The sequence below is a fragment of the Vipera berus genome (genome assembly GCF_964194415.1).
Source record: "Vipera berus genome assembly, chromosome: 7".
NCBI lineage: Eukaryota > Metazoa > Chordata > Lepidosauria > Squamata > Viperidae > Vipera > Vipera berus.
Window position 1 is genome coordinate 22,377,274 of NC_138209.1, and position 24,107 is coordinate 22,401,380.

A 24,107-nucleotide genomic window follows, 5' to 3' on the forward strand; every position below is an offset into this window, starting at 1 on the left:
AAATGTAGTTTAGATAAGAATTCAAAATGTCAGCTACTGTCCTTATTTGTCTACTTCCCGGATTCAACCTTTAAATTCTACTTTGATGCTGCACCTCCATAGACTGAGTGCAAAAGAATTGTGACATTGCATCATTGCTATAGTTTCAGGCCAAAACTGCAGATTCTCTTTTTTCATTAATATTTCATTAATATTTTGTAATCAGTTGTTATTTTATTTGCAGAGGCTAATTTCTAATGTTTTGTGGAAGTTAAAAGGTAGAGTTGAAATATACTGCATAGACAGAGAAAACAATTGTTGTATCTCTCTTAATCTTACCTCTACTCCAAGTAACGCTGCCCAAGTTAAACCTCTCATAAGAGGTGGAATGTCAACTCTGGCTTCTTTCCAAATTTGATTTTTTTTATATGGATAGGCCTAGAAATAACATATCAATCTGGTATTAGTAATATTTTCATACTTTTAATAGCATACTTTTAACATTTCTATGCTGATAACCTTTTGATTATTTTATAATAAATTATATATATACAGTCATGGCCGAAATTGTTGGCACCCCAGAAATTTTTCCAGAAAATCAAGTATTTCTCACAGAAAAGTATTGCAGGAACACAGGTTTTGCTATACACAGGTTTATTCCCTTTGTGTGTATTGGAACACAACAAAAAAGGGAGGAAAAAAAGCAGATTGGACATAATGTCAAACAAAACTCCAAAAATGGGCCGGACAAAATTATTGGCACCCTTTCAAAATTGTGGGTAAACAAGATTGTTTCAATCATGTGATGCTCCTTTAAACTCACCTGGGGCAAGTAACAGGTGTGGGCAATATAAAAATCACACCTGAAAGCAGATAAAAAGGAGAGAAGTTCACTTAGTCTTTGCATTGTGTGTCTCTGTGTGCCACACTAAGCATGGACAACAGAAAGAGAAGAGAACTGTCTGAGGACTTCAGAACCAAAATTGTGCACAAATATCAACAATCTCAAGGTTACAAGTCCATCTCCAGAGATCTAGATTTGCCTTTGTCCACAGTGCACAACATTATCAAGAAGTTTGCAACCCATGGCACTGTAGCGAATCTCCCTGGTCGTGGACAGAAGAGAAAAATTGATGAAAGGTTGCAACGCAGGATAGTCCGGATGGTGGATAAGCAGCCCCAAACAAGTTCCAAAGGAATGCAAGCTGTCCTGCAGGCTCAGGGAGCATCAGTGTCAGCGCAAACTATCCGTCGACATTTAAATGAAATGAAACGCTATGGCAGGAGACCCAGGAGGACCCCACTGCTGACACAGAGACATAAAAAAGCAAGATTACAGTTTGCCAAAATGTACTTGAGTAAGCCAAAATCCTTCTGGGAAAACGTCTTGTGGACAGATGAGACCAAGATAGAGCTTTTGGGGAAAGCACATCATTCTACTGTTTACCGAAAATGAAATGAGGCCTACAAAGAAAAGAACACAGTACCTACAGTGAAATATGGTGGAGGTTCAATGAAGTTTTGGGGTTGTTTTGCTGCCTCTGGCACTGAGTGCCTTGAATGTGTGCAAGGCATCATGAAATCTGAGGATTACCAAAGGATTTTGGGTCGCACTGTAGAGCCCAGTGTCAGAAAGCTGGGTTTGCATCCGAGATCTTGGGTCTTCCAGCAGGACAATGACCCCAAACATACGTCAAAAAGCACCCAGAAATGGATGGCAAGAAAGCGCTGGAGAGTTCTGAAGTGGCCAGCAATGAGTCCAGATCTGAATCCCATTGAACACCTGTGGAGAGATCTTAAAATTGCTGTTGGGAAAAGGTGCCCTTCCAATAAGAGAGACCTGGAGCAGTTTGCAAAGGAAGAGTGGTCCAAAATTCCGGGTGAGAGGTGTAAGAAGCTTATTGATGGTTATAGGAAGCGACTGATTTCAGTTATTTTTCCCAAAGGGTGTGCAACCAAATATTAAGTTAAGGGTGCCAATAATTTTGTCCGGCCCATTTTTGGAGTTTTGTTTGACATTATGTCCAATTTGCTTTTTTTCCTCCCTTTTTTGTTGTGTTCCAATACACACAAAGGGAATAAACCTGTGTATAGCAAAACCTATATTCCTGCAATACTTTTCTGTGAGAAATACTTGATTTTCTGAAAAAATTTCTGGGGTGCCAACAATTTCGGCCATGACTGTATAATAGTTGATGGAAAAACTAATCAAGGAAAATTAAATGGATAAAGCCAAATTAGGACAGCATTTGAAGTCTTACTAAACTACACACCTTCAGTAGTCTGTCAAATAGGACAATCCTATTTAGTTGATATTCAGTATCCCGCTCTCGAATAATAAGAGGAAGTTTGGCAGCAGCAGATAATTCATTGTTACTGTTTGAATGAGGCATATTTGATTGGCTGAAAAAACAACAGAGAAAATAGTTCTTAAAGTATTATGTCTTAAACAGAAGAAATCATAAAAGTAAACTAAGGAATGAAATAATTGAAATATTTACCTTGTGTGCATAGAGAAAAACAAATTCAATTTCCTTTTTATAAACTGAAGCCTGATTGATTTAATTTCCTAATTTATTATAAAATAGCTTTATATATTACAATTACTTTGTACTATGTAGTATTAAGAAACACAATACAACTACTATTAATCACTATTCATGACTGACCTATGGAGATCAACAGATGCAATAAAGAACGTTCAGAATTTCAATCTCTTCTAATCAGATTCATTTGAGCCAGAAGCAGTAATGGGTCAAGCTGTACTATAAAATATTTTACTGCTTCACAAATCTGATTCTGGGAACAATATTAAGATACTTCTAGATTTCATATGAGTAAATGTGCATATTGAAATTAACAAATTAATTTACATTGAGTGCAGTAGATCCACTTTAAACAACTCTGGAACCACTAAAGACTCTTATACTTCTAACTAATTTTATCCCTAAGCTAGTATTTTGCTTCCAAAGACTAACAAATCAATTTCTTGGGAATCTAAGAGATTCTTATCCTCTCAAACAGAAAATTTATTTTATATACTTACTCATCTTCAAGCAATGGATAAAATGCTTCTCCATCAACATCTTTCAATCTCTATAAAAATTATATAAATTACCAGTTAAAAAATATCCATTTTAAATAGTCAACAATTCACGAAAACGATGTTTTATTATTTACTTACTAAATTTATTTGCTGCCTAATTTGTTTTCAAACTACTTATTAGTTTGATCTTGGTTCAAAAGGATGGCTGGATTGTTAGTTGCAAACACAACCAACATGTTTATGCAGTCTAGGTGACTGAAGATGACTCCAGCACCTTTCCAAAATTCTGGAGCTCATGCAAGGATCCATGCAGCATAATTATTCCTGGATCCAAACTATTTGTGACAAAGAAAGGAGACTTGATTAGCAAGATAAAAGTTGCTTGAACCTTAAATGTAAATAAAGGTTATTTCCTTTAAAATACTATCTTTATTCACAGAAGCTAATCTACTTATGAATTTTCAAGTTGCCAATACAAATAAATCTGTCCAAATGCCAATCTAGAAGGTCTGGAAGCCGAGAGAAGGTGGGACAGAGATTGTAACTCTGTCCCACCTTTTCCCTTCTTCTTTCCTATCTTCTTCCAACTTCCACTTATATACTGTCTGTAGATCCACTTGCATATTATGTGGTAAGAACTGTGTCAGGGCCCACTTCAAAATCTCATCCCAAGAAAGTAGAACTTGTAGAAGCAGTTTCTTTCAAAAGGACCTTTTATTAGGAGGAGTTGATAGCAAGCTTACTGGACAGGATCTGAGGATTTCCCGCTCAGATCGATAGGTTAAAGTGTCCCAAGCAAAACCCCACCCCATAGTTCATCCGGTCAGTTCAAACAGGCCAATCCCCAGGTGTTAGGTTCCTTGTGGGAAAAGGGAGATAACATCAGGCGGTCTCCGGCTGCAGGAGCGATGTTTTGGCGGCTTTTCGCACCTTCTCCTGGGAGCGTGGAGATAACCATCTGCCAGTGTTTGCATTCCTTTCTTCTCCCCCCTCCCCCCCTTTAGTAGCTGACAATAGGGGAAGAGATAGTTCACAGAAAAAATGTACAGGAAAGCAAAGTGTTACATTGTAGTGATAGAGAAAGTCAAGGCAATAACCCACAAGCACTCCCCTCTCCCCCCAGGAGTATGGCAGAACCCAGGAAGAGAGTGAACTTCGGGTCAGGATGAAAGGAGGAGGAAAAGGATTGGGTTGGGGGTGGGAAGGGGAACCCTGTAGATATGGGTTCTGACAAACTGTATTGTGCATGTTATTTATGCTTGATGGACTTGTGAACAAAAGGGATTTATAAACATCTCATCCTCTGCTGTCCCCCTCTCCTTTTCCAACATCGAGGTCTTATCTAATGAATCCCCTTTTCTCATTATGTGGCCAAAGTATTTGAGTTTCAGTTTCAGTATCTCAGTATCTCTTAACTATTTTCTCACACTCAGACACACATAAACATATTTGCATTTAGTATATTGTTCAAGCATCATTATCAGAGCAGGATGAAGTTTAGCTTTAAACTGTGAAGGTATTTATGAACTGATAAAAGCATTGGGAAAATTTTATAGTGTACTACATGAAATTTGATTGTCTTGGATTTCTTTCCCTTGTTTTTAAATGAATTCCTGTGTAGAGAATAAGGAAGATCACCTTGACAAAAATGTATAAGAAGCATTACCTATGCAAAAGGTGCAGATACATTTTTTAAAATCGAAACAGCAAGGAGATTACATTCAGAGGAAGCTAAAGCAGATAGCTCCCTAATTCATGAGAGCATAAGAGGAAGAAGTTACAGCATAATCAGATTTGCAAGATTATGTCTATAGTCAATTTCAATAAAAGTAGTTATAATATTCCTATGGAGTTGATTTCCTGGTCTTTCTATTCAAAGGCCTGCACCTTGTTTCTTTAAAAATAATTACTTAAATTATATATGTGCAATTACAAGCTCTTAAAACATTTATTTTCAAAAATAATTAATAAAAAGATGTTTGACTTTAGAACAAAAGTAGGGAATATTAGAAGAATGGGAAGAAGAACTTAAGTTTTGAAAAGACATGAATTTAGAAGGCAGCTAGTTAGTTAGTTTAGTTTATTGATTAGCTAATAGGTAATATCAAAATACAGAGTTCCAAACACAAATTATTACTAAAATTCTAGAAAAACAATTTAAATTGAAACTGGAGTAAAATACAACAATTTAATTTTTTTTATTTTTATTTTAATTCCATTTATATCCCGCCCTTCTCCGAAGACTCAGGGCGGCTTACAAGCTTAGCAGTAGCCTTCATTCTATGTATATGCCTGCTTATTAGGGCTTTCACACACACCCCAAGCGGCATTATTACAAAGTCAGCTTAATTGCCCCCAACAATCTGGGTCCTAATATATAGATAAGTAAAATAAAATAAAATTATATTTCAGTATCGCCCCTAAATACTGGTTAGTTTGATGTTGTTTATCAATAGTGGGAGGTTGAGTGTTGGATTGGAGAATAGGCCTAGAAGGACTAGAATTTCAGCAGGCCCTCCATACACTTCCTGAATATGCTGTGGGTAAATATGGATAAGATCTCAGGTCTATGAAAGGAAGCAAGGCAAAGATGGGACTTACTGTACAAGGCAAAGACCATTCTGATAATACTGGCTACAGAACTTTGTCCAACACACATAATATATATATATATATATATATATATATATAAACAATCCATATTTTATTTTAAGGAATCACAATATCTTACATTCCTGAGCTGACATAGCGATAGCATCACAGTTGTATCATCCAAAAGGAAACTTCTATCACGCCCTTGTCCAAAGCTCTCCCCATCTTCAAACAAAAAGCTAGGAGTAAAAAGAAAAAGGAAAAAAAATTTCAATATAACAACAAGCATTAGCTTATGTAGTCTTTTCTCTCCCCTCCCCCCATATTCAATAGAACTGCTTTCATTGTATTTATACTGACACTTGATCAGTCTGCAGTTTCATACATTTAGGGACATAATCTTACTCTGCTTCTACTTGCTAATTAACATAATTTACACATTAAAAAGTATGTTTGAGAAGTTGAGGATGCTAATTGAAATATAGTTAATTTTGCAAACGCAAACAGCTTTTGCTGTTACCTATCTTCAAATAGATAGGTGGGTATTTCTATTTCCACCTATAGGCACCTATATCTTAATTTTAATCAAACTGTTTAGCTGCACGATACTAATCATGCAACTAAGTCATTGACTGAAATGGGCAGCTATAGACATGGAATTAAATAAATAAGTAAATAAAATCCAATACAATTAAATGTTTAGCTGAGAAATATTTTAACTGAATCTGTATGTCTGCAGAGCGCACCTCTGAAGACTTCTACAAATTGCCATACTTTTTCAAGGAAATAAGTGCGAATAGTGAATAATGCAACTAGACTTCTCAGACTATTGGCCCTGTTCCTATTTAAAAGCCACTTTCATTTTATCATTTAGATATTTCTTTCTTGCTTTTATTCCCCTTCCGCCTGTATATCTTACATAGGAAGTGTGCAGATGGGAGGCTTGGAATGAATGATATCCTTGTTGACAAGCTCTTTCTCCAAGTCACCTCCAGCCAAGCACCAAAGATAATAAACTTCTTCAATTGTCCTTTCTGCTAGGTAATCAGAACTTTCCTCTATTAATAGAATTCAACAAGGACAACTATTAAAGACAATTATTATATCAATTTTCATGCACCTTTCTTTTCTCTGGGTTCAAAAGCATGTGTTTTTCCCCCTGAAAACTGAATAAAAAGTTTGCAGATAAAATCTTCCCGTGTTAGCAAATAGAAACAATATTTTCTCTCTGAGCAGGAGGGAAAATTGTAAGAAAGGGAAACCAGCTGCACAATCTATTGGCTGCTCTGTAGGAAGAATGACAACGTTTTCATAGCAATTTGTTAGCAATTCAATAAATTCAAGAGACGGGGTTCTATTAAATACTTCATTCATTCATCAAACGGGTTTTATCTTCAATCTCATGTCATACAACAGCAATAACATAATAGAACGCAAGATGAGTACTAAATTAATAAATTAATCCAAAATGTGTATGTCTGTTCGAGTCCTTCGGGAGAAGGGCGGTATATAAATCCAATTAAATAAATAAATAAATAAGCTATACTAAGAATAGTTTCACCCATTTTTCACCAAGTCAGTGTCTTCAGACAAACTGAACCTAAATCATCATCTTAAATCTAATGGCTAATGCCCATGATAGATGGGAATGATAAGAACTATAGATTCATGTGGAAGATATCAGCGTAGATGCAAATGCTTTAAGCATGTGTGCACAACAAAGTTTTTCTTTTCAATGAATCTGAAAATCTTAAAAAAAACACCTTACCAAACAGAATAAAAGGTGTAATTAACCGACCAAACCATTAATTCATCCAAAGTAGCACTGTTTAAAAAGTCACACCTCTTTCAGGTCTCATTCTCCTACCTAGAATTTATTTAATTGAAAAGGCTGGGGACTGAACATATCACTGTGGATCTGTCGGCACTTATAGTTTTTCTTGTATGCTATCATATGATCATTTTCCTTACAGTTGGCTGTAATCTAACTGCCCAACAAACATTTCATTAAAATCTACAGCCTGGGATTTCAATCCACATAACTAGGCATGAAACATTCATGTGAGCATCTGAAATCTGCAAATTATCAGGATACAAAAGAGTTATTAGTTGTAGAGTTATAAAGAGTTACAGGCCAAAGAACTTCAGAATTCAAATGGCACAGGTATATGCTACCCTTGTGTTTCAGGAGAAAGAGGATAATACTAATAAACATGGATAAAAAGATTACTTATTGTTCCCAGACTTTATTATTTTTACAAGGCAGCGAACATATCCAACACTCTTTCCTCATAATTTCCCTACAACAGCAACCCTGTCAGGTGAGTTGGGTTGAGAGGGAGTGACCGGCTTACGGTCACCCAGCTGGCTTTCATGGCTGAGGAGGACCTCACCAACTCCTGCTTGCTAGTCTGGTAACACAAGGGAAATAGCTGGAATCTGTTGCCTTACCTTGAAATAACTCATTAATATCCTCAGGAAGAGACAAATTAGCACATCTTAGATTAGATGAGAAAAAACTGACAGGTGTATGGAAGGTTGGATATAAAGATGAGATTTCACTGAACACTGAATCATTCAATAGTTTTCCAGGAGTAGGCCTGATATAATAGAAAAAGGAAGTGAGGGCAAAAATATTGTCATTTTTTACTGTGGGCACAATGGCACACATTAAAAATGAAATTTAGCTGTTTGCTTTCGAAGTGTACACATACATAACACACATTTAAACATACTATATACAACATACGTATAGACCTACACCCTTACATGTAAGTCATATATAAATATTAATCACTGTCCATCTTGAATATATAACAGAAGGAGGAAGCTTTAAAGTTCACAAGGTTAATGCTGTATGGACTGTATGACTGAATCTGGATGTTCTGCTTCGGATACCACAGAGCCTCCTCCCAGAAGGTAACAAGGAAAACAGGTCGTGAAGAGGATGTGTAGTGTCCCAGACAATCTTGAGGACCCTGCTCAAGTAACGCTAGCGTGCTATGTCCTGGATGGAAGGAACTGCCAATGATCTTTTCGGCCATCCTCACCACTCTCTGCACCGCCTTCCTGTCTGAAGCAGTGATGCTTCTAAACCAGACTGTGATGCTGTATGACAGGATGCTCTCGATCGTCCCCCTGTAGAAAGTGGTAAGGATGGGGGAAGATGTGCTTTTCTCATGCGATGCAGAAAATGCAGGTACTGCTGTGCCCGCTTCACCAGTGTCTCGCTGTTGAGCGACCAAGCCAGCCTACTTGTTCACTGCACACTCAGGAATTTGATGCTGTTAACCATCTCCACAGGTGAATCACTGATGCACAGAGGAGTGTGGCTGTGCCTGCCTTTTATGAACTCGACAATGATCTCTTTGGTTTTTCCAGTATTTAAAACTAGGCTGTTTTCTTTATACCACTTCAACAAACCTTCAACCTCCTTGCGGTAAGCACCCTCATTGATGATGTTACCCATGTAGAAAAAGAAAATCCGAATTTGCAAAGACAGAATAAGAATTTTACATGAACATAACAAAAGTCAAGACAGTGAAAGATGAAATGAATTGACTACAGATTGACATTTCAGGCATCATCAATTGGAGATGGACTAGGTCTGGACATTTTCAGTGATCCCACTGTTTATTACTGTGGAGATGAAACACAAAGAAGGGGTAGCAGTGTTTGCATAATTAGGAAAGATATTGTAAGAACTCTTCTTGAACATAATATAGTCAAAGATAAAACAATATCATTAGCAATAAAGGAAACTATTTGTAGCTCAGGGCTGAAATGGGGGTCCTTGCTGCTCTCTGAGCTTGGTTCTTCTCCTTTCTTGGTTGTTTATTGTTTATGTTGGCAACACACCTTGTGAATCTACAATTTCTAGATGTTAACTAGAACTGTAAAATGTGACTGAAGTTTTTTGTTTAAAAAATTCGCAAGTCACGGTTATTTTATATCTATGATTTGCTTTTGGTCCACGCTTAAAGAACTGCAAGTCTGAATCTGCTTGATTTGTATCATAGTTCAGGTATGGACAAAAAGCTGGTTAAACTTAATGGACATACAGTTTTCAAAGTAGACTGATATATCTATGGTTTTCATTTTATAAAATACAGAGGAACAAATTGTATATGTAACTTTTGTAGTTTTGCTTATTTCAAGTCTAATTACCTAATGTATTTGTAAGGTACACTTACCGTTTGGAAGGTTGGAATGTAAGACATTTCTTAAGTAGACCTAAAATATTTTCAGGAACTTCCTAGTGCATAAAATATAAATTTCAATTTAGTTAACTCATTTATTCATATCAAATCAATATAGATGGTTAATATGGTTTAATCAAAACAATAGACAGCTACAATAGCTATAAACATTTACATATATAAATAAATTAAAACCATTAACTAATCAAAGTTCCAAAACCAGAAGCAACTGTAATTGCCACGATGAAAAATATATAAATTAATGATTAAAAACCTAATAAAATAAGATCAACAAATGAAGATCAACAATATGACTAATTAAAAGTTAAATAAATTAAGGATAGCAAATATTCAATTAAATACTCTTTCAAAAAGTTCCACTTTCAGTGATACTCAGATGGAGCAAATCTTAATTCTAAAGTGACAGTTTCAACAAAGCTGGAGCAACATCTGAGAAACGTGCCATATTCAAGTGTTTGCATGTTATATACAAAGTCTAAGCAAAATGTGCCAAAAATATAGGCACTTTCTTTCAAAATGAATTAAAGATAAATATTCTTCTGATTTACAATCAAGAACAGGAGTATAAACTATATCTGCTATAGTGAACAAAACCAACTAAATATACTGCAACAGATTTTCAATCAATCTTTATTACGGTCATGGACCATTACCCAGATTTTTTAATTACATGGCAATTCTGAAAAAACAAAAACAATTTTAACGTAGCAGACAGGAATGAATATCCAGTAATTGAGCATCCAGGAGTTTCTTTAAAGACATTGCTTCTAAATACTTTTGTTTATGCTTCAAGAAAGAAATCCACTATGAATTATAATTAGTCATTGTAGATATAAGTAAGAAATTCAGACCTTCAGAATCTCCAAGCATCCATGTTCCTCAGCTAGCACTGTTACGATGTCATCAACACACCCTGTAGATGAGAATGAGTTGTTAGTAATTCTTTACTTACATTCCTAGAATTCATTTCCCCCCCCTCTTTTATGTATATGCACACAATGTTTCTCTTCCATCTGGTCTCTCAAAAGCAAAACACCCACCCAGAGGTGTGTGGAACTGAGATGTACAAAGTGGATAATCTAGCAAATAGAAGGACAAGTAGGCATTTTTGCTACATCTTCTTCAGGGGCATAATGAGGGGCATTATTCAAAACTCTATGCGGGCATACTTATCAGCACACCAAACTGGCTCTCACGTATACAAAGAAATAACATTATTGCAATTATTCGATAGTAACCAAAAAGATACGACCAGGGCTTTTTTTGTCATAGAACTCTCAGAACGGAGTCCCGGCACCTTTTTTGGATGGAACCTTGTAGGGCAGGCAAGGCGGGTTGTATGACATGTGTGAGTTCCGGCACCTTTTTCTTTTACAAAAAAAGCACTAGATATGACCCAGTAATTTTAAAAGTGTCCTCATTATCTCGAGATGAATTTCAGAATATTGTCTCTTAGAAAATGTGGGAAATGCCCATCTCTATGGAGAAAGCTCCATAGCTTTCCTGGATACCCACTGTTCATATAATAAATTCCATTCTAATATCTGAGATCAAAATTATTTGAGCACTTTAAGCACAACAATGAAAATCAACTTGTGTTTTGTTTGTGGAATACACCAGGAATAAACAACTTTTTCAACTTGTCGGCAAATTCAGAACTTTGAGAGAACGTCACGGGTGTTCAAACATGACTGTTTTATAAGGTCTTCCATACTTGTAAAATGACTGCCGTTTGGGCCTAGCCAAAAACCAAACTTAGTAAAGGCATTTAACAGAAGGCAAACTGGTAACATTGCTTTCTACTGTTTCCTCTTTGCCCATGGTATACTGTCTGCCATGTTGTTGTTTTTTTCGGGTAAGCAGGCAGACTTCCAAACAAAGCACTGGGCTGCTGCTACTCATCATTTTTATTTTCTGCCTAGAGGTCTATTTTCATTCTTGAAAATAAAGATGCTAGACGTGGATATTTTGCACTGAAGCACAACAGCTTTGCACATCTTTTTCAAAAATTAATATCAACATTACACGGGGAACAAAAATCTGGGTAAAGTTGCTTATTCCAGTATTAAATATACAATATATAAATATGTTTTGTAATATGGAAGGCCTGATAAGCCTAAAAAATGTAGGGTGGCTCCTCTTTGAACAAAACAGTAGAAAAAATAGATCAGCTGTAGCAAATTCAAGAGAAGATTATAAGGTCACACCAATTTCATTCCACCTACATCTTCTAGGGTGGTGCAGTGGCTCAGCGGTTAAGATGCTGGGCTTATTGGCTGGAAAACTGACAGCTCAGGTTTGTGACCTAAGTGCCACATGATGGGGTGAGCTCCAATTCTCACCCCAGCTCCTGCCAACCTAGTAGTTCAAAAGTATGCAAATAGGTAAACAGATACCTCTACGGTGGAAAGGTAACAGCGTTCCGTGACGTCATGCTGGCCACATGACTGCGGAAATATCTTTGGACAGTGCTGGTTCAATGGCCTTGAAATGGAGATGAGCACTGCCGCCTATAGCTGGCAACGACTAGCGGAGTAAAATCCACAGAGGCTGCTTTACTTGGTGTGTTATATCTTCTGTGGATGTTGCTTTTCAGATACAAAATGTAGCTATTATATACAGGTCCAGTGTTTGTAAAAGGGATGACCTGACATCAACCACAGTCAAGAAATAAGGTTAAAATACATAAAAGAATAATGAAGGGATAGGTTGCTATATTTTTTGAAACTACTTTGTAGGCAGTCAAAACTTACTCCATTCCAGAACCATCCTTGTATCACTGCCCTGATAATCTTCAGTTATTTTATTCTTTAGCACTATCAAAGCAACAATGCTGTGCTGCTGTTATGGGGTAGAGCTGGCTGAATGTATATCCAATTTTCAGATACACTGGGGGGAAAAAACGCAATGCAGAGCCTGTATAATGACTAGGTAGTCATTTGGGATTTTATGAGGCCTTCAATGATCTGCAGTAATTTGTACATTACTCACCAAGATTAAGTATCAGTTTTAGACTTTCAGCTACATCCAAACTCTGGAACAGCTTTCTGCCCTAAAGGCAACAATAAAGGGGGTGATTAATGAAGCATTATTATGAATTGCGTAGTGTGTACTTAAATCATGTATTAACTGATACAGTTGCAAGAAAAAGTATGTGAACACTTTGGGATTACGTGGAGTTTTGCATGAATTGGCCATAAAATTGCTAAGCACATTGGTTTGTGCTTTAAATTGTAAGCCGCCCTGAGTCTTCGGAGAAGGGTGGGATATAAATTGGATTAAAATAAATAAATAAATAAATAAAATGCGCTCTAAACGTCATGTAAGTCACAACAATAGAAAAACACAGTCTGCTTAAAATAATACTACACAAACATTAGCTGTTGTCATGTTTTAATTGAACATAAGATGGAAACATTCACAGTGCAGGGTGGAAAAAGTATGTGAACCTTTGGACTTAATAACTGGTTGACTCTCCTTTGGCAGCAATAACCTCAACCAAACCTTTCCTGTAGTTGCAGATCAGACCTGCACAACGATCCGGAGTAATTTTGGACCACTCCTCTGCACAAAACTGTTTCAGTGTAGCAATATTCTTGGGATGTCTGGTGTGAATCGCTCTCTTAAGGTCATGCCACAGCATTTCAATCGGGTTGAGGTCAGGACTCTGACTGGGCCACTCCAGAAGGCGTATTCTGTTCTATTGAAGCCATTGTTTTGTTGAATTACTTGTATGCTTTGGGTCATTGTCCTGTTGCATCACCCATCCTCTGCGGAGCTTCAGTTGGCGGACAGATGGTCGTACGTTTTCCTGCAAAATGTCCTGATAAAACTCTGGAATTCATTTTCCCATCAATGACAACAATCCGTCCAGGCCCTGAGGCAGCAAAGCAGCCCCAAACCATGATGCTCCCTCTGCCATGTTTTACAGTGGGGATGAGGTTTTGATGTTGGTGTGCTGTGCCTTTTTTTGTCCACACATAGTGTTGTGTGCTTTTCCCAAACAACTCAATTTTGGTTTCATCTGTCCACAGTATATTTTGCCAGTAGTGCTGTGGAACATCCAGGTGCTCTTTTGCAAACTTCAAACGTGCTGCAATATTTTTTTTGGACAGCAATGGCTTCCTCCGTGGTGTCCTCCCATGTACTCCATTCTTGTTTCATGTTTTACTTATTGTAGATATGTCAACAAAAATGTTAGCATGTGCCAGAGATTTCTGTAGGTCTTTAGCTGACACTCTAGGATTCTTCTTTACCTCATTAAGCATTATGCGCTGTGCTCTTGCAGTCATTTTTACAGGACGACCACGCCTAGGGAGAGTAGCAACAGTGCCAAACTTTCTCCATTTGTAGACAGTCTGTCTTACCGTGGACACATGAACATCAAGGCTTTTGGAGATACTTTTGTAACCCTTTCCAGCTTCATGCAAGTCAACAATTCTTGATCGTAGGTCTTCTGAGAGCTCTTTTCTGCGAGGCATGGTTCACATCAGACAGTGCTTCTTGAGACCAGTAAACCCAAACCAGGTGTGTGTTTTTAAAGGGCAGGACAGCTGTCAGCAACACATCCAATATCATCACACTGATTGGAGTCAAGGTTGGCTCACTCCTGGCTCCAATTAGCTGTTGGAGAAGTCATTAGGCTAGGGCAGGGGTTGGCAACCTAAAAAAGGAAAAGAGCCACCAGGAACCGGTTCCATCACAAATTAAAAAAACTGGGAGCCGCGTGCGTGTGTCCATGCACGCACATGCACAAAAAACGTTTTGCGCATGCGCAAAACGTTTTTTGTGCATGCGCGGACGCACGCGGTTGCCAATTTTTTTAAAAGTGAGATGGAACCGGTTCCCGGTTGCCCGACGGCGACGGCCCGTCTGCAAAGCTGCCGCTTTCGGCAGCTTTGCAGACGGGCCGCAGCAGCGTCCTCAAAGAGCGACGCCGCGGCCCGTTCGCGCGGAGGTACGCGCGCACCTCTCCAAAGGTTTGGGGAGGTGCGTGCACAGCTACGCCCATTCGGGGAGGTGCGCGCGCACCTCTCGGAACGGGCCGCGGCGTCGCTCTTTCAGGAAGCTGCCGTGGCCCATCTGCAAAGCTGCCGCTTTCGGCAGTTTTGCAGATGGGCCGCGGCAGCGTCCTCAAAGAGCGACGCCGCGGCCCATTCGCGCGGAGGTACACGCGCACCTCTCCAAAGGTTTGGGGAGGTGCGCGCGCAGCTCCGCCCATTCGGGGAGGTGCGCGCGCACCTCTCGGAACGGGCCGCGGCGTCGCTCTTTCAGGAAGCTGCCGTGGCCCATCTGCAAAGCTGCCGCTTTCGGCAGCTTTGCAGACGGGCCGCGGCAGCGTCCTCAAAGAGCGACGCCGTGGCCCGTTCGCGCGGAGGTACGCGCGCACCTGTCCAAAGGTTTGGGAGGTGCGCGCACAGCTCCGCCCATTCGGGGAGGTGCGCGCGCACCTCTCGGAATGGGCCGCAGTGTCGCTCTTTCAGGAAGCTGCCGTGGCCCATCTGCAAAGCTGCCGCTTTCGGCAGCTTTGCAGATGGGCCGCGGCAGCGTCCTCAAAGAGCGACGCCGCGGCCCGTTCGCGTGGAGGTACGCGCGCACCTCTCCAAAGGTTTGGGGAGGTGCGCGCGCAGCTCCGCCAATTCGGGGAGGTGCGCGCGCACCTCTCGGAACGGGCCGCGGCGTCGCTCTTTCAGGAAGCTGCCGTGGCCTATCTGCAAAGCTGCCGCTTTCGGCAGCTTTGCAGACGGGCCGCGGCAGCGTCCTCAAAGAGCGACGCCACGGCCCGTTCGCGCGGAGGTACGCGCGCACCTCTCCAAAGGTTTGGGGAGGTGCGCGCGCACCTCCGCCCATTCGGGGAGGTGCGCGCGCACCTCTCCAAACGGGCGGTGCCACTCTCCATTTGGAGAGGTGCACGCGCACCACTGCCCGTTCGAAGAGGTGCGCGCGCACCGGGTGGCTGGGAGCCGCAGGAGATGGCTCAAAGAGCCGCATGCGGCTCCGGAGCCGCGGGTTGCCGACCCGTGGGCTAGGGGTCCACATACTTTTTCCACCCTACACTGTGAATGTTTTCATCTTATATTCAATTAAAACATGACAACAGCTAATGTTTGTGTAGTATTATTTTAAGCAGACTGTGTTTTTCTATTGCTGTGACTTACATGACATTTAGAGCGCATTTTATGGCCAATTCATGCAAAACTTCACGTAATCCCAAAGGGTTCACATACTTTTTCTTGCAACTGTACATCCATGACGATAATTGTTTTTAAACAGACCTCAGTAAAAATGTGCATAGTCATAAAAGATTTGTATGCCTACCTCAAGGCTGCATTTCCTCTGGACCATACCATAGGAGAAGGGGGAAAAGGGCAGTGCAATAATTGTAACATTTTCTGGACATTTATTGTTGTCTTAAATGAAATGATTCAAAGAAAGTTCATTGATAGAACAAAAATATACCAAGCATGGTTCTCAAATATCTTGAAAAAAGAGCATTCCTGAAGCTGGGGCTGCTCAGATTTATTATCATCACTAATACATAATGACTTTGAAAGTTCTAATGAAGTTGAAAGTTGTGGTCGAACTACAGTTCCCCTCAAAGGCATAAAAACACATGTTACATACCATACAAAGTTCAAATAATATAATACCAAGAGACCACACATCTGATTTAGGACCAGAACATAGGGCCTTTTCTGTCTGCACGTGATCATTGCATTTAATAATTCCTTGTGCAATTACTTCAGGGGCCAGGTATGATGGGTACCTAAAAAATGAAAATCACCTTATTAAAATAAAATTTTGCTAAAACAAAGCAGCAAGATGATGCCGAGATAAATTATTCCTGCTATCACATGGTCAACACACAGATATTACCTTGAAAAAAAAACATTATTTATGTATCATATGGTGATTTTTATAATTTCTTAGTTCCACAACACGTTTTACTGTTTATTCCACCAGACAATGGGATAAGCTAACCTATTGTCAAATTGTGCTTCAAGCTTTGTTAAACTTTGTTTTAAAAATATTATTCAGGAGCAGGTGATGACAAACAAACTTCACACAATTCATTTGCCAATGCCTTTTTTTAAAAAAATTGAATGGTCACAATGACAGAACAATTTTTTAAAAAACGTATTCTGTCATTAAAGTCAGTTTGTAGGTATAGGAAGGCCATGGAAACTGAGAACAGATTTGGTGTCTAAAGTCAAAGCATGCTTTTAAAGGTCTAAAGTGCACTCCTGGGTCGACCGTAAAGACAACAAATATACATTTTTTCCAAATTACTCAGAGTTTTCAGAGTGTTCCTTCTATTGCACAATTTCCTAAGTTGCTATTTTCTCCTTTTTTATCCCACTATTACTGTTATTATTTCATCATTTCAGTTAATGTGATTTCATCAATGCAATAGTCTGTTTGTGTCAGGGTCTGTCTGTCTATCTGCCTCCACCTCCTCTCTCTCTCTCTCTCTCTCTCTCTGTCTCTCTCGGTTGTTGTGATTCAGGGTCAGCCTGTGGGTTCGGCAGTTGGGTCGGACGACTCAGAGGAGGAGCGGGGTGTTGAAGAGCTTGCTGAGGGGGTTGAAGATCTTGCTGATAAGAGCCCTCAGCCAGGCCCCTCCCACCTGGTCACGACGGAGACCCAGCTGTGTGAGCCTGGCAGCGTGGATGAAGATGACCCACAGCTGGCCCTGTTCAAGGACGCCCGACGCAGGAGGCAGTCAATCAGGAGTAAACAGAGGAAGGCAATGGGGCACCTCAGAAGGAGGCAGAGAGAAGCCACGCCCTGAACTATATAAAAGGGGAATGCGTGGGAGGGCTGGTTTGCTGAAAGCAACCGCTTGATTAGTTCCTGTTTCATAGCTCCTGTTTCATGGTTGGTGTCTTGTTTTCCTCTGTTTTATCTTAATAAATTTGGCAGGCTTAATTCCAGCCTCTTGTCGTTTGTAAAGGGGTTGTCCCTGCCTTTTCTGCAGGCTGGTACAGAACATCGGTGATGGCCCCATTGGAAGCTGGTTTGGAGGAGGAAGATGAGCCAGAACTGGGGCCATCAGACAGGGGTGGCATGAATTCCCAGGAGTGTCCAGAGAGTTCAGGAGCTGAGGAAGACACAGTCATGGTCTGTCTGGCATCAAGAGGAGAGGTCAACTGGATGGTCAGCCACTTGCACTAGTAGAAGCAGGGGAGAATTGGCTGCTGATGTTTAGCATTGATGGGTGACAACAGATCGCTTCCAATGAGGAACAGCTGCCACAAAAATAATAGAAAGTGACATTTCTATGATTCTAATGAGAAATGCCTTTACTAGGTGATTTTATTATATGCGTAAACAATATTTCTTGAATATTGGAGGAACAGAAAACATTAATCTTAGTCAAATGTACTAGAAAATTACTCTTATAATGTTCATATATGATTATGGTTATTTCAAGACAACTAACTTACCCTATAGGAAAATCAACATCTACACCATAAGCAGTCATATGATAAAGGCCAAATTTTGACAATTTAATATGCCCCTGTTAAAAGAAACTCGACAAAGTTAATTACTTGGCAACGTTTTCTGACTTGTACATTAGAAATAAGAATCAATAAAAATCTTTTAAGTTCTAATTCCTATGGACAAATTTTGAAAAAATGTCCCAGTGGTATAAAATTATATTCTTTTGTAAAAAGAAACACTTATTTTGCATGCCTGTTCTTAAATGTTGATTTTTTTAAAATAATCCACTCTACCAAAATACATCTAAACATATTATGTTTAGCCTGGTGACTTATTTATACACTCTGGCTTGTTTCAAATATACCATATATAGCCAGAGTTTGTGACCTTAACTAAGTAAGAAATTGTGATTAATCAAAACTGAAGATAACATTTCTGAGAACAGAAAAGTGTTATTTATGACAACGTCCAAACATAACTGTTATAACTTGAGTGATTAATCAAAACTGAAGATAACATTTCTGAGAACAGAAAAGTGTTATTTATGACAACGTCCAAACATAACTGTTATAACTTGAGTGAATGAACAATTATTTGTTTCACTGGCATACTCCACCATGGAGCATACATATAATTTTTATACTCATGATATATGAGAAGTTAAATTATTTTAAGGAAGGCTTTATTATATAGATCAGGAGTGGACCGCCTTTATGGAAACACACTATTTCAGGAGAAATTGAAGACAGCTCAATTGGAGCTAGGCAGGTTTATTGGAAAGGAAAGAAAATGGGAAGTCCTTTTAATCTGCTTATTTCCCATGCACATTTTCACTCTAATAGTCAAAAATTCCTTTTGTCTTCCTCTCTTTCTTTTCCAAATCCGTCTACACACATACCATAGATGCTCAAACACATGCATCCAGCCACTTAATTTTATTTCCACAAGATTCAGCTTTCCTTCCATGCTGAATGGCTGGGAACAGGCATCATTTTCTTCCAGTCCTGAAAATACAGGTAATCCTCGGCTTACAACAGTTCATTTAGTGACCATTCAAAGTTACAATGGCACTGAAAAAAGTGACTTATGACTGTTTTTCAGTTACAACCTTTGCAGCATCTCCATGGTCATGTGATCAAAATTCAAATACTTAGCAACTGGTTCATATTTATGACCGTTGCTGTGTCCCAAGGTCACATTTTGCAATCTTCTCACAAGCAAAGTCAATGGGGAAGCCAGATTCATTTAACAATTTGGTTACTAACTTATCAACTGCAGTGATTCACTTAACAACTACGGCAAGAAAAGCCGTAAAATGGGACAAAACTCACTTAACAAATGTGTCATTTAACAATAGAAAATTTGGGCTCAATTGTGGTTGTAAATTGAGGATTACCTGTAAAGGAGTAAACGGGTGGGGGGGAGGTGAAATTAGAATTGCTCACATAATTGCTTCAGGCTTTTCCTCAGGCCTCTGACCTCCATGTATAATACATAATAGAAGACTAATAGCCAAAGACTCACCTCTCCATCCATGAGGATATTATGAGGTGAGAGAGCTCGGTGGACTATTCCATGCTCATTGAGATAGTGTAAGCCTTGTAGCACTTCAAAGGCGATGCATAATGTTCTAAAAGGACTGCAATGAAAGATTGTCAGGTTAGAATTCTTCTGAGGCAACACAACACTGTTGGCTGGTGTTTTCATACCACATTCTCACACCATATAGACTGGGAGAGTAAAAGTGTCAGTAGATTGCTGTAAATTGCTTTCATCATGCTCTGGGCTTTGATATTGTAATCTTTTATTGCTATATTTAATACATTGTGAGTTAATTTGAGGAGCTGTCTGACAACCAGAAGGGTTTTTTTAAATCAAAGAAGTAGATAAAAGAAAGGATTAAGCTGGCATTGTGACAGGGGACTAAACTGAATTTACAAATCTTAGATTTCTTTCTGGCTTGAAGACTTCATTGTCTCTGTAACTCAGAGTGACATCAATAGTACAATTTTATTTCTGAAAGCTAAAATTCAAGCTAAGTTCAATAATTACTTCAAAGTAAATATTGCCAAAAACTTATGTAATACAAGCAACTACATTTCATACAAACCATGATGGCTACCTTCTTAAAATAGGTGGTTAATGGTCCCATAGGGCATGGAGCATGTTTCTCTAAACCCATTTAATTCATATTGAAGAAAAAAGTGTCATTTATATGTTAGATTTAGCTGTCAGGAGAACAAGGCAATACATAAAGTATTTAATCCTCTCACTTGCTTCCATAACAATCTCCCTATGATCTGAAGCATGATATGAGCTGATCAAACATTGGTACAGACATTTTATATGCTGGGGCTGGATTTGCTCATTTGTCAGTGATACTGTAGTACTATATTCCCTAGGGCGGTATATAAATGCAATAAATAAATAAATAATAATAATAATGTTGGCAGGTGAAATACACCTGAGGTCCTTTCTAACTCTGTAGAGAGAGTATTATTATGCACTTGGGCTGTTTAATTTGATCTCCAGATTTATGAAATGTGTAAATGAAAAATTGCACATCACTGAGACACTAGAGGGCCTCCTTTGCATATGTATTGTCCACAAAAGATACTCTGACAGACCTAAACAAAGGCATTTCAGGAGTCAATATAGTCTTAATTCCACACTTCCTCCCAAAGTTTAAATTACAAACATGACATTAATTGTTTAAGTAAAAGTTATAATGGATCTGTTAACTGAGGATTTTATTACGAGCCAATAAAGGCATTATTAATGTTCCCCTGGATCTGGCAAGCCTTCTATGAGTGTCTAGATCAGGGGTAGGCAACCTTGGCTCTTTTATGACTCCTGGCTGGCTCAGGAATTCTGGGAGTTGAAGTCCACGAGTCATAAAAGAGCCAAGGTTACCTACCCCTGGTCTAGATCAACCTACATTATGCTAGAACATGTGCAGGTTGTGGGAAGAAATCACCATTTTTCATACTGTTCTGCACATGAGTCAAGAACTCTATCAATAATTACTGAGAGGAAAATAGGAAATGACATAAGCAGACAAGACGACTCTAAAGTTTCTTTTTTAAAAAGTGCATCTGTTTGTTTGCATAAGATCCAAAGCTTAAAAAACTCTAATTAGATACAGCGATGCTGCAGAATTTACAAATAAGCTTAAAATCATACTACTTGCGTAATGAACTGTCTCACATACATCAATGGGCAAATGCTGAATATAGACTCAAAAATGGATCTTTTTAATTATCAGTCCTAAATCTTATTTTACATGAATACACTGAAGGTTTTCTCTTATTTATTCCTCAAAAATATAGATTTAATTGTATGTAAAGTCAGTTCTAAGTATAATATTCAGTTAGTGGATAGCAAACAAAACATGAAAAGACAGAACTCTTCCCCCAAATCTATAGCAGAAAGTTAATTTATTTTCCTTTCCTCAGTAAGAAATTTCAATAATGTGCAAAAATAGTAGGCCGTCTGATTAAAAAAAAAGATTAATATGCTAATTAAACTCTTACTGCTTCTAGCCATTTAAAATTCCTGTACATTTCTGGACCTCACATCCTAATTATCTGTAGCAAGAACACAAAGAAAATAAAGAAGTCAAAATTATATTGCATGCAGTTGTATTATTTATCCATTAAACTCAATACTTTTAGTATTTCATGTCAAAGGCCTTTTTCAGATTGAATTGTAAAATTCTATTTATTATATTTATTATAGGGGACGCAGTGGCTCAGTGGGTTAGGACGCTGAGCTTGTCGTTCAGAAGGTCGGCAGTTTGGCGGGTCGAATCCCAAGTGCCGCGTAGCAGAGTGAGCGCCTGTTACTCGTCCCAGCTTCTGCCAACCTAGCAGTTCAAAAGCACGTCAAAATGCAAGTAGAAAAATAGGGACCACTCCGGTGGGAAGGTAACAACGTTCCGTGCGCCTTTGGCGTCTAGTCATGCCGGCCACATGACCACGGAGACGTCCTTGGACAAGCGCTGGCTCTTCGGCTTGGAAACGGAGATGAGCACCGGCCCCTAGAGTTGGAAACGACTAGCACACACGTGCGGGGGAACCTTTACCTTTTTATATTTATTATAGTCAACTGACTTCCTTTGAGAGTAAGAATTTGCAAAGAACAGAAAATAAAAGAAATTAAAGGTACAAGGTAAGAAAACACAACTAAAATAAAACTAAGCTTGATTGATCACATATGGAATTGACAAACACTCAGGCTGCTATTTAATATTTAAGGTTTAATTCCCCAAGTCCACCCTGTGGTGGAAGTGTGTAAAGAGATGTCTTTTGAGGGCAAAAAAAAAAAAAGAAGAAGAAGAAGAAGACGACGACTTTGGACACTGAATTCTCTACATTTAGGAATAATTTTTACTTATTTCTTAGCCCTGCTTTGATCTTTAAGAATAAAAAATTGTGTAACTCCAATTTTAAATATACGTATTTAAACAAAATACACTTTGATGAGATGGGAATATATTCTGTGCCCACCTAAAACTAACAGCCAATGCATAGAAGCAGAACACTCTGTTCCCACAGGGAGAATAATTCAAGCTTTCAAAACATGACCTCAAATGACCCAGGTAGGAGGAGAGGTGAATAATACCTCTTTTACTGAAGGAAATGGTAGTAAAGAAAAACACAACTGGCTGTGAAGAAAAGCAAAATTTTCTAATGTTAATTCAGTGGTGAATATTTCACCAGTCTTGCACAAATGTTGTGTGCAATGGGTGTTAACTTCTTGAATCCCTATGGTTATTCAGTGAGCCAATGTTGATTACCGTATATACTTGAGTATAAGCCGAATTTTTCAGCCCACTTTTTGGGCTGAAAAATTCCATTTCGGCTTATACTCCAGTCAACAAAAAAACTTACTGAGGACTTGTGCGCGGCCGAGGCTTTGGAGCTTCCGGGATCGCGCTCACCTCTCCCAAGCCACCGCCGTCCGGAGACCTGCCGAAGTTTGGGGAGGTTTGGGGAGGTGCGCGCGCACCTCCCCAAAAGTCCCCAAACGAAGCCGGGTCTCCGTTCCTCTGCGCCCTGCCTGCCTGCTTCTTTCCACAGCGGAAAGAAGCAGGCAGGCAGGGGGCGGAGGAACGGAGACCCGGCGACGTTTGGGGAGGTTTGGGCGCCTCTCCAAATATCCCCAAACGTCGCCGGGTCTCCGTTCCTCTGTGCCCTGCCTGCCTGCTTCTTTCCACAGCGGAAAGAAGCAGGCAGGCAGGGGGCAGAGGAACGGAGACCCGGCGACGTTTGGGGAGGTTTGGGCGCCTCTCCAAATATCCCCAAACGTCGCCGGGTCTCCGTTCCTCTGTGCCCTGCCTGCCTGCTTCTTTCCACAGCGGAAAGAAGCAGGGAGGCAGGGGGCGGAGGAACGGAGACCCGGCGACGTTTGGGGAGGTTTGGGCGCCTCTCCAAATATCCCCAAACGTCGCCGGGTCTCCGTTCCTCTGTGCCCTGCCTGCCTGCTTCTTTCCACAGTAAGTAAACAAGCAACAATAAATCTAAATAAATAAATTATATTAATCAATAATAACTTGTCCATCTCATTTTTGTTGTACTTGTTTGCCACGATTTTAAACAGATGTTTCTCCAGTACTTCTGGAAGAAAAGGATCGTTGAACCATTGACATTTCATAGACTAGGACACACTTTTTTATTTGTTTTTCTTTCTGATTACAACCCTTTGAATTCCAAGAATCCTTTAAAAACTTTTTTCCAGGCAGAAATGAAGACTTGCCTGACAATAAATTTACTCTCTAGAAAGTACTTCCAGATATTTAAAATACTTGGAACTGAATAATTTTG

General features: G+C 39.3%; 1 protein-coding gene across 1 annotated transcript in view; it reads right to left on the reverse strand.

Annotated features, from left to right (window-relative positions):
* The window catches only part of TBCK (TBC1 domain containing kinase), a 98,184-nt gene that overhangs the window by 54,927 nt on the left and 19,150 nt on the right, over positions 1–24,107 (reverse strand). The window contains exons 4-15 of the mRNA XM_081333217.1: positions 19,807–19,921; positions 18,285–18,358; positions 16,462–16,603; positions 12,829–12,889; positions 10,689–10,750; positions 9,811–9,872; positions 8,069–8,217; positions 6,537–6,675; positions 5,757–5,856; positions 3,026–3,075; positions 2,253–2,382; positions 319–417 (exon numbers count right to left, since the gene is read on the reverse strand). Coding sequence (XP_081189343.1) covers positions 319–417; positions 2,253–2,382; positions 3,026–3,075; positions 5,757–5,856; positions 6,537–6,675; positions 8,069–8,217; positions 9,811–9,872; positions 10,689–10,750; positions 12,829–12,889; positions 16,462–16,603; positions 18,285–18,358; positions 19,807–19,921 — 1,183 coding nt within the window. The remainder of the gene's footprint in view (positions 1–318; positions 418–2,252; positions 2,383–3,025; positions 3,076–5,756; positions 5,857–6,536; positions 6,676–8,068; positions 8,218–9,810; positions 9,873–10,688; positions 10,751–12,828; positions 12,890–16,461; positions 16,604–18,284; positions 18,359–19,806; positions 19,922–24,107) is intronic.